General features: G+C 46.7%; 1 protein-coding gene across 1 annotated transcript; it reads left to right on the top strand.

Moving 5' to 3' along the window:
• Positions 1–1,754: 1,754 nt before the first annotated feature.
• LOC140455014 (zinc-binding protein A33-like) lies at positions 1,755–9,332 on the top strand. Its single transcript, XM_072549688.1, has 6 exons — positions 1,755–2,165; positions 2,258–2,353; positions 2,444–2,677; positions 3,265–3,287; positions 3,377–3,492; positions 8,758–9,332. The coding sequence occupies exons 1-6, from the start codon at positions 1,764–1,766 to the stop codon at positions 9,270–9,272; spliced, it is 1,386 nt and encodes a 461-aa protein (XP_072405789.1). The 5' UTR covers positions 1,755–1,763; the 3' UTR covers positions 9,273–9,332.
• The last annotated feature ends 750 nt before the right edge of the window (positions 9,333–10,082 follow it).

Here is a 10,082-nt window from a genome sequence, read left to right as displayed (position 1 = left end):
CCAGTAAAACTGGAATCAGTGGGAATCAGGGAGCAAACTCTCTATTGGTTGGAGTCATATTGGCACATAGGAAGATGTGATGTTTATTGGAGGTCAATCATCTCAGCTCCAGGATATCTCTGGAGTTCCTCAGGGTAGTGTCCTCAGCCCAACCATCTTCAGCAGCTGCATCAATGACATTCTTTTAAACTTTAGATTAGATTACTTACAGTATGGAAACAGCCCTTCGGCCGAACAAGCCCACACCGACCCTCCAAAGAGAAACCCACCCCCCCATATTTACCCCTGACTAATCCATCTAACACTATGGACAACTTAGCATGGTCAGTTCACATAACCTGCACATCTTTGGGCTGTGGGAGGAAACTGGAGCATCTGGAGGAAACCCACACAGACACAGGAAAAATGTGCAAACTCCACACAGACAGTTGCCTGAGGCGGGAATTGAACCTGAGTACCTGGCACTGTGAGGCAGCAGTGCTCACCACTGAGCCACCGTGCCACCCTCTTTCATAAGGTCAGAAAGAGAGATGTTCACCAAAAGTTGCACAATGATCAGCACAATTCGCAACTCCTCAGACACTGAAACAATCCATGTTCAAATGTAACAAGATCTGGAAAATATTTAGGCTTGGTCTGGCAAATGACAAGTAACACTTATGTCACACAAAGGCCAGATGACTAACTCCAATAAGAGACAATCTAACCAACATTCCTTCACATTCAATGGTGATATTGTCACTGGATTCCCCACTATCAACATCCAGGGGCTTAACATTGACCAGAAACTTTACTGGATTTGCCACATGAACACCATTGTTACAAAAATTGGTCAAAAACTCAGAATACTGTAGCAGATAACTTACCTCCTGACTCCCCAAAGCCATCCACAAGGCATAAGTCAGGAGTGTGATGGAGTACTCCCCAGTTGCCTGGATGGGTGCAATTCCAAGAAGAAGCTTGACACCATCCAGGACAAAGCAGCCCCTGCTTGACCAGCTCCACAGTCACAAACATTTATTCCCTCCATCACTGAGATTCAGTAGCAGTAGTGTGTAATATTTACAAGATGCACCGCAAAATTCACCAAAGTTCCTCAGACAGACCTATCAAACCCACAACCACTTCCATATAGAAAGACAAAGGCAGCAAATACATGGGAACACCATCACCTGCTAGTTCCCCTCCAAGCCACTCACCATCCTGTATTACCATTCCTTCACTGTTGCTTAGTTAGAATCCCAAAACTCACTCCCTGATGGCATTGTGAGTCTTCCTACAGCAAATGGACTGCAATGGTCCAAGAAGGCAGCTCACCATCACCTTCTCAAGGGGCAACTCAGGACTGCCAACAAATACTGCACATTCAACAATGCCCATGTCCCACAAGTGAATTAACAAAGTTATCACTCAGAGGTGCAAGTATGTGAAGGGGAACAGCAGCATTTCTGTTACTTACAGGGTTACAATGTAATCTCTTCCCCTCCTCCTTCCACCACTCCCACTGTCAACACTCTATGGACTTTCACCCTGAGCACTTTTGTTCCAATCTTCTCCTTCAGTCCCTTCACTCTGTTTCTCCCGACCACTGCTCCACATTTCACTTTGATATGGAACAATGGATGGGAAATTGATTAATGTACAATAATAACTTCTCAAGTCTTCCGTCGAATTTCACCAGGAACATTTGAACTGAATGTGTTCATAAAAGCAATCACATTGAAACTGAAAGTGGTTTGACTCAGGAAGTGCTGAGGGTGAACATGGATTCCACACAGCAGGTCCAGAGTTTGACCAAGGAGGTAATTTGTCCCATTTGTCTGAAATTATTAACTGATCTGGCTCCACTGGATTGTGAACACAACTTTTGCAGCTCCTGTATCACCCAGAGTTGGAAAAAGCAAGAGATAAACTCCTGCCCGGAATGTAGACAGGAGTTTCCAGAAAGAAACCTCAGAGGCAGCAGGGCCTTAGCGAATCTGACCGAGAAAGCTCGAACATTAAATCTGAATCCACAAGAGAAGGAAAGTAACCATCACTGTGAGGAACATCAGGAAGAACTGAAGCTGTTTTGTGAAACTGACGAAAAAATGATTTGTAGAGATTCCTGGGAACACAGGGAGCACTGCTTCATCCTGGTTAAAGAGGCTGTTGGAATCTACAAGGTAAAAGGAAACAGATTCCATCCCCTGATTATTTCATCACATTTTCATGGTCAAACACTTTTATTTTCTGATTTTCTTCCCCCAAATCCCAGGATCGGGTGAAATCTTCTTTGAAATCTCTCACCGGGAAGAAAGCGGCGGCTCTAGAAATGGAGCAGCAGCAGAAACAGAAGATTTCCCAAATTCAGGTAAAATCTCCCAGAGCTGATTTTCAAAATTTGATTTGCTCATTTGTTTTTTTTTGCAGAAACATATTGTATTTATATTTCCCCTAACAGGAGGAATCCTGCAGCCTGCAGACCCGCATCAAATCTGAGTTCACTAAAATGCACCAGATGCTGACTGAGAAAGAGCAGAGTTTACTCCGAGATCTCAGGGAACAAGAGGAAAACATTCTCAAACCAATGGAGCGAAATCTCTGTAAAATTCAAGATAATTTAAATTCTCTTCATGAGAAACTCTCAACGTTGGAGAAACAGTTGGAACAAAAAGACAGAGTGGTATTTCTGAAGGTGAGGGATTATATTTCAGATTGGTTCAGTGAAAGTGACTGTGAACAGTCCCAACATGATGCAGTCACCCATCCTCCTTCATTCCCCCATCACTATCTCCCTCTGCTCCTTTCTCCCTCATGGTTTTCCCTACTTTTCTGTTCATACGTTTGTATCAATCGTACTGAGTGACAGTGGATTCCATATTCCCATCACTTTCTTGATAACAATCTTTCTCCTGAACTCCCCATTGGATTTATTTGTAATTAGATTATGTTCATATAGTCCAGGTTTCAGGTTCTTGAGAAATTGAAACGTGTTGACTAAATCTATGGGATCAATCCCTTTCATAATTACAAACTTTCAATTCAGATGTTTCCTTCAGTAAAATACATTAATGTTTCCTTCAATCCTTTGCAGTTATTTGAATTTTTTGACCTTCTCCTGCTCTTCAATATCCTTTGTGTTCCATCCTCTTTCTATTCCATGTCTGCAATAATCAGAATTGACAATGCTCAGCAGGTTGTAACAATGTGAGTGCAATTGCTGCTTTTTAGATATAAACAGTCAGTCTCTGTCAACTCAGATTGGTGTCCTGTTTGTTTCAGGAGGAAGCATCTCAGGAGAGGAGGTAGGACACGTACTTGACTGAAACTCAGTAAAATTATTCAGGGAAGTGTTTGTGATGAATTTACAACAATTATTTTGTTTTGTTTGCAGGATTAGTGATAATAGTAATGAGCTCTCACTAACAGATGGTGCCCTGTCTACTGAAAATTTCAACATTGTTTTACCATTTCCCGTGTGGAACGAAATGCCGAAAACTATTAAACCTGGTAAAGCTCAGATCAGTTCCTTTGTCCTGATTCTTATTTTAAAATTTGGATTGTTATGTGTATAAATATTAATGACAGTGTAATTAATGCTCAGTTATAAAGAAAGCTGGATAATAACGGCTTTCACTGTCATTGACATCGACACAGTATTGGGCTTGGAGCTCTCCCAGAACTGAAGTCAACAGGAATTGGGGAAAACTCTCCACTGGTTGGAGTGAAACTGAGCACAAGGAAAGATGGCTGTGATTATTCAAGGTCAATCATCTCAGCTCAAGGGCATTTCTGTAGGAATTCTCAGGGGAGTGTTTTTGCCAGAAATCTTCAGCTGCTTTCCCCCTATATTGGGGAGGGGGAGGAGGCGGAGATATTCTCTAATAATAGGACAATATTCTGCCCCATTTGAGAAAGAAACCGACACCACAGTGAACCTGCACAGTTACTGCCTCTGTTATTTGAATTCATGTATCGCTGGACATCGGAGTGCGTCTGGGAAAATTAACAAACAGTGAAATTCACAACTGATCTTGGAGGAACTGTTTGGGCAATAAGGGGTACGTCGGCTTCCAAGAGATCAATTGTATTAGGAGACTCTCTAGTCCGAGGTACAGACAGATGTTTCTGTGGCCAGCAGCGAAACATCAGGATGGTGTGTTGCTTCCCTGGTGCCAGGATCAAGGATGTCTCCGAGAGGCTGCAGAATGTTCTTATGGGGGAGAGGGGCCAGAAAGAGGTCATTGTCCACATTGGAACCAACGACATAGTAAGGGGAAATGTTGAGATTCTGAAGGGAGATTACAGAGAGTTAGGCAGGTATTTAAAAAGGAGGTCCTCGAGAATGGTAATATCTGGATTACGCCCAGTGCTACGAGCTAGTGAGGGCAGGATTTTTGTGTTTTGTGTCTCCTTTTCTTCTCTCTCCCTTTCTTCTCTCTCTTTGCTCAGCTCAGAACCTTCGCTCTTTTTCCTCTCTCTCTCTTTTTCCACTCTCTCTCTTTTCTCTCTTTCCTCTCAGTCTCTTTTATTTTATCTTCTAACTCCATTTTCCTCAATTCTAATATAAGATTTTCTACCTCAACTACACTTGTCTGTTTCTCTGACACACCTAAGTGTTTGAATAACTCCCTTACAATTTCAGCTTGACTTTTGTCATAACTTATTTGTTAATTCTAAAAGTATGGCCTTTTTCTTTCCTTCTAAACTTTCTTGACAAATTTGAGAATCACTTTCAAATCGCAGAACATCTTTCACAATTTGAAGAGCCATTTCTCTCACTTTTAAATTAACGAACCACAAGTCACCGAAATTAAATAAATTGTCTCACCTATGTTTTATTAAAGATCTGGGATAATAACCTGCAAGTGTTTAAATCTACTGGGCATTACCGTACCCCAAATCTATTCAAATCTGTCTAAACCTGTTTAAACCACGAATACGGGACACAAACTGTTCAAATCCTGGTAACGAGCCCCCAAACTGTTACAACACAGGGTAAACCCCTCTGCTAATTTAACCAGCAACATAGAAAAGATACACCTTGTGTCCTAACACTTGGTTAAGACTTGGTAGATATCTGGTGAACTCTCTATCCCGATTCCATTGCCTTCCCCTTTGTGGGGCCTGGGGTTAGAGTGTCCAGAATTGACCAACTTGACATTTCCAGGGTGTACATCTCCCATGTTCTGAAGGTCTCCATGTGACAGAGAATGCTCTCTGATCACAACCTGGTGTCGGGGAGAGCTTGTTCCGTTCAGCATCAGGGTGAGGTCGGCGTACTGGCCCTTTAACAACCTGCTTCTCAAAGATGAGCAGCTCTGGGGGTTATTTTGTCACTTCTGGGCCGGCTGGAGGAGGAGTGGAGGGATTAGGGTTGGGGTTGTGCTTCCTTTCCTTGAGGCTATGGTGGGATGTGGGTAAGGCTCATGCCTGTCTCTCTGTCAGCAGTTTGTGTGAGGGTCAGTGAGGAAGAGGCAGAAATCCAGGATCGAGGGATTGGAGAAGGAGCTGCTCAATCTGGAGTCACGTCTCAGTCAGCCCGATGTGGACCCGGCCCTGTGGGTGGGTGTATGATGAGAAGAAGGCCGCGGTCCGGGATCTGCAGCTCATTGGGCCCCGGAGTGTGTACATGAGATCACGGATCCAGTTCCTTCAGGATCCTGACCCGGGGCTCCTCCGTCTTGTACTCACTGGGAAAAGGGCCCGGGATCCACCAGCAGCTCTTTGTACCAATGACAGATCCCTCATCTTGGATCTGGAGGGAATCAGGGCCCAAGTGAAGGCCTATTACCGGGCTCTCTCTCCGGATCCGTCCAGTGAGGAAGCTCGCAGAGTTCTGTGGGAAGATCTGTGGCAGGTCAGCCCCGAGGGCGCCGAGAGGCTCAATGCCCCTCTGAGTTTGGAGCTGACCCGTGCACTCGACCGTCTTTCCATGGGGTTCCTTCGGGCATTCTGGGATATCCTGGAGGAATGTATCACAACTGGAGAGATGTCCCTTTCTTGGTGCAGGGCTGTCATCACTCTGTTGCCTAAGAAGGGGATATCTGTTTGTTAAAGAATTGGTGCCTGGTCTCCCTCCTCAGCACAAACTACAAAATCTTTACCAGGGCACATTCGACTCCCCTTGGCACCTCAGGAGTATGTCAGCTTTCGAGTTTCGGACACATTTTGTCGCCAGGATCGGAGTTCTGTACCCCGCCGTGGAGTGCCCAGTGAAGGTTAACTGGTCCCTGACGGTGCCCCTACGCTGTGGGAGAGGAGTGTGTCAGGGCTGGCCCCTCTCCACCCAGCTTTATTCTCTCTGTGTGGAGCCATTCCTGTGCCTCTTGTGTGAGCGCCTTTCAGGTTTGGCTCTGCACAGGCCGGGGTGGAGGGGATTTTTCTGGCTTACACTGACACGGTGTTCCTCATGGTCACAGACCCAGCTGACCTGTGGAGGATGTGCGCGTGTCAGCTGGTGCAGGTTCATAGTTCCTTAAAAGTGGAATCGCAGGTGGACAGGGTACTGAAAAAGACGAAAGTGAGGACTGCAGATGCTGGAGATCAGAGTCAAGATTAGAGTGGTGCTGGAAAAAGCACAGCAAGTCATGCAGCATCCCAGGAGCTGGACAATCATCATTTCGGGCAAAAGCCCTTGAAGAAGGCATCTGGTATGCTTGCCTTTACTGCTCAGTGCCTTGAGTAAAGGAGTTAGGATGTCATGTTGTGGCTGTACAGGACATTGATTCGGTCACTTTTGGATTACTGCATTCAATGGACTCCCTGCTATGGGAAAGGCATTGTAGGACTTGAAAGGGTTCGTACAATGTTGACAAGAACGTTGCCTGCTTTGGGGCGTTTGAACAATAAGGAGAGACTGAATCAGCTGGGGCTATTTTCCCTGGAGCGTCAGAGGATGAGGGGTGACCTTTTTCAGTTTTGTAAAATCACGAGGAATATGAATCGGGTAAACAAACAAGGCTTTCTCTCGGGTAGGGGAGTCCAAAACTAGAGGGCATTAGTTTCAGATGAGGGTGTAAAGGTTTAAAATGGATTTAAGGGACAACATTTTCACGTACCCTGCCACCTGTGTATGGAATGACCCCAAGAGCTTGCCCTGTCATTCATAAAGATGGCGGCAGATCGGATTGTGACCTTAACTCCATTTTCCTGCCTGACTCCCACAATCTTCAACTCCCTCATTGATCAAAAACCTGTTTAACTCAGCTTCCAATATATTCAATGAACTGGGCTCCACTGCTCTCGAGGGGGAGAGAATTCCAAAGATTAATGATCCGAAGACGCAAAATCCATGTTAATTGGTAGGGCCCTGACTTTGAAACTCTGTCCCTGGTTCCAGGTTACCCCACGATGGGAAACAGCCTCTCAATGTCTACTCTGTCAACACCTTCACCATCTTATACATTTCAATAAGAACCTCTCGTTCCTCTAAACTCCAATGAGTACAGCCCCAGCCTGAAACCTTTCATCACAGGGGAACAGCTTCATCCCAGGAACCCACTGAGTGAACATTCTCTGACCTGTCCCCACTGTTTCAATAAAGCTCTTTCCCAATGGCCCTACCTAAGTCTACCCAGTACCAGCTGAATTCCTTTCCATGACATTGGATTTCAGGAGATTTAATTGATATTTTGAGAACAGATTCAGCATTTCCATTTTCAATTTTGTGGGAACACATTTCACTCCCCCATGATATTGGAAAATAATGAATGATAGTGGGGATTCCAACAAACAGGAGCTTGTTCTTACTGAGGCAGCTGGAGCTGCAATCCATTGTCATCGAGTCATCGAGTGATAGAGATGTACAGCATGGAAACAGACCCTTCGGTCCAACCTGTCCATGCTCTCAGATATCCCAACCCAATCTAGTCCCACCTGCCAGCACCCGGCCCACATCCCTCCAAAGCCTTCCTATTCATATACCCATCCAAATGCCTCTTAAATGTTGCAATTGTACCAGCCTCCACCACATCCTCTGGTAGCTCATTCCACACATTGGGTGTAAACTGAGAGAAAAAGCTTGAATAAAGCTTGAAGAAACATCCCCCTCCCCCCCACACACACATGTCCCCCTCTCCCCTCACCCCTGCACAATTCCGCCTCTCCCCCTCTCCCGCATACATCCCCCTCTCCCCAAAGCACACACTTCACCCTCTCCCCCCATGCACATGTCCCCCACTTCTCCCCACGCACACCTCCCCCTCTCCCTCACACACTCCTCCCCTCTCCCTCGCACACTTCCCACTCTCCCCCCACGCACCCCTCCCCCTCTCCCCCCACGGACAGACATCCTGCTCCCCTCCGCGCACAAATATCCCCCTCCCCCATATACATACATCCACCTCTCCCCTCTCCCCACCGTGCACACTGAGCCCTCTCCCCCCCACCCACACCTACCTTCTCTCCACCCCGCACCTCCCCGTCTCCCCCCGCACACATCCCGCTCCCCTTATCCCCTCCCCTGCACATATCTCCCCCTCCCCTCTCCCCACACACATTCCCCTCTCCCCCACATACGTTCCCCTTTCCCCTCCCCTCCCCAACACACATTCCCCTCTCCCCATTCTCCCCAGCACATATCCTCCTCTCCCCCCCTAAACATATCCCACCTCCCCCCGCACACATCTCGTTTTCCCCTCTCCCCGCACACATTCCCCTCTCCCCACTTTCTCCAGCACACATCCCTCTCTCCCCCCCGACCCTCCACATACATCCCCCTCCCACAGACCCATACCCAGGGACTGTCTCTAATTCTCTGTGTTTCTCTCCCAGTCTCAGTGACCCTGGATGTGGAAAGAGCGAATCCCTGCCTCGAGGTGTCTAAGGATCTGAAGAGTTTGAGACTGACTGGGGCCCAGAGAGGTCATGCTGACACCGAGAAGAGGTTTCCAGTCTGTCTCTGTGTCCTGGGATCAGAGGGATTCACATCGGGGAGACATTACTGGGAGGTGGAGGTGGGGGGGAATCGGGGCTGGAATCTGGGAGTAGCCTCAGAGTTTGTGGAGAGGAAGAGATGGGTCAGTCCGATTCCGAAGAATGGACTCTGGACCATGGAACGGGATGAGGATCAGTTTTATATAAACTCCTCTCCTCAATTCCCTCTCCCTGTCGGTCTGATCCCCAGGAAGGTGGGAGTTTATCTCAGTTATGAATCTGGGACAGTTTCATTTTACAACGTGGACACCAAGTCCCATCTCCACACCTTCACTGGGAATAAATTCACTGGGAAACTTTATCCTTTCTTCACGGTTTGGGGTTTAAACCAGTTTCTGAGAATCAGCTGTTAAAGGGGCGGGGCCTCCCTGACATCACAGTGACCCCCGGGTTTAGGGTCTGGGTCAGGGATTGGGGTCAGAAACCTCCCATTGACAACAGGATGTTACTGAAAGTGTTATTGATTTCAGAGATTATACTTTGTAACATCACAACCAATCTGTCAATAAATCAGATACAAATATAAATGTCAGATGGTGAAAATAAAAAGTAAATTAAATATCTTGTGTCTCTCCTTCCTTCATTTACTCCCTGCTTCAGTCCCATCCTCCATCTCTTCACCTGTTTCCCAGTCTGGAGCTGGGATTTCTCTGTGTTTCCATTTCTCACTCTGCACCCGGAACATGAAATCCTGAGGGAGAAATCCAAACACTGAAGGATGACAATGGTGCATTTACATAGCATCCTCTATCTTTGTATCTTTGGGGAGGGGAATTACACACAATCCACTCTCTCCCAGGATATGCTGTATCCCCGATGTTTAACTGTCCCTTAACTCTGGTTCTCTGTGCACAGATGCTGTCTGACCTGCTGAAGATTTGCAGCATTTTATGATTTTCAATGTCCCCAGGATTTGGATGTGTGTCACTGCCATCTGCTGGATGTAATTGTTATTTAATGATATTGGCCGCAGTACCAGCTCCTGCCAGGCGAAGGCGGTCCTGTACCGTGTTTCTGAAAAGGCTCAGAGACCAAAGCTGTGGCCTGTACTAGAGCCAGCCCCACAGGCCAGGTGGAGGGGGGTGGGGTGGGTCATGAATCAAGTCAGGGTGACTGTGAAGAAGGTGGAGGAAGGATCACCATTTAACCGGACCTTCTTCCTG

The sequence above is a fragment of the Chiloscyllium punctatum genome, chromosome 30 (genome assembly GCF_047496795.1).
Source record: "Chiloscyllium punctatum isolate Juve2018m chromosome 30, sChiPun1.3, whole genome shotgun sequence".
Lineage (NCBI taxonomy): Eukaryota > Metazoa > Chordata > Chondrichthyes > Orectolobiformes > Hemiscylliidae > Chiloscyllium > Chiloscyllium punctatum.
The sequence above is the reverse complement of the archived record's forward strand: the minus strand, read 5'-3'. Positions and strand labels throughout refer to the sequence as shown.

Coding starts and splice junctions, on each gene's coding strand:
- LOC140455014 (XM_072549688.1), top strand. CDS start 1,764: ATGGATTCCACACAGCAGGTCCAGAGTTTGACCAAGGAGGTAATTTGT. Junction 2,166..2,257: donor AGGCTGTTGGAATCTACAAG/GTAAAAGGAAAC, acceptor CCCAAATCCCAG/GATCGGGTGAAATCTTCTTT. Junction 3,288..3,376: donor GAAGCATCTCAGGAGAGGAG/GTAGGACACGTA, acceptor TTTTGTTTGCAG/GATTAGTGATAATAGTAATG.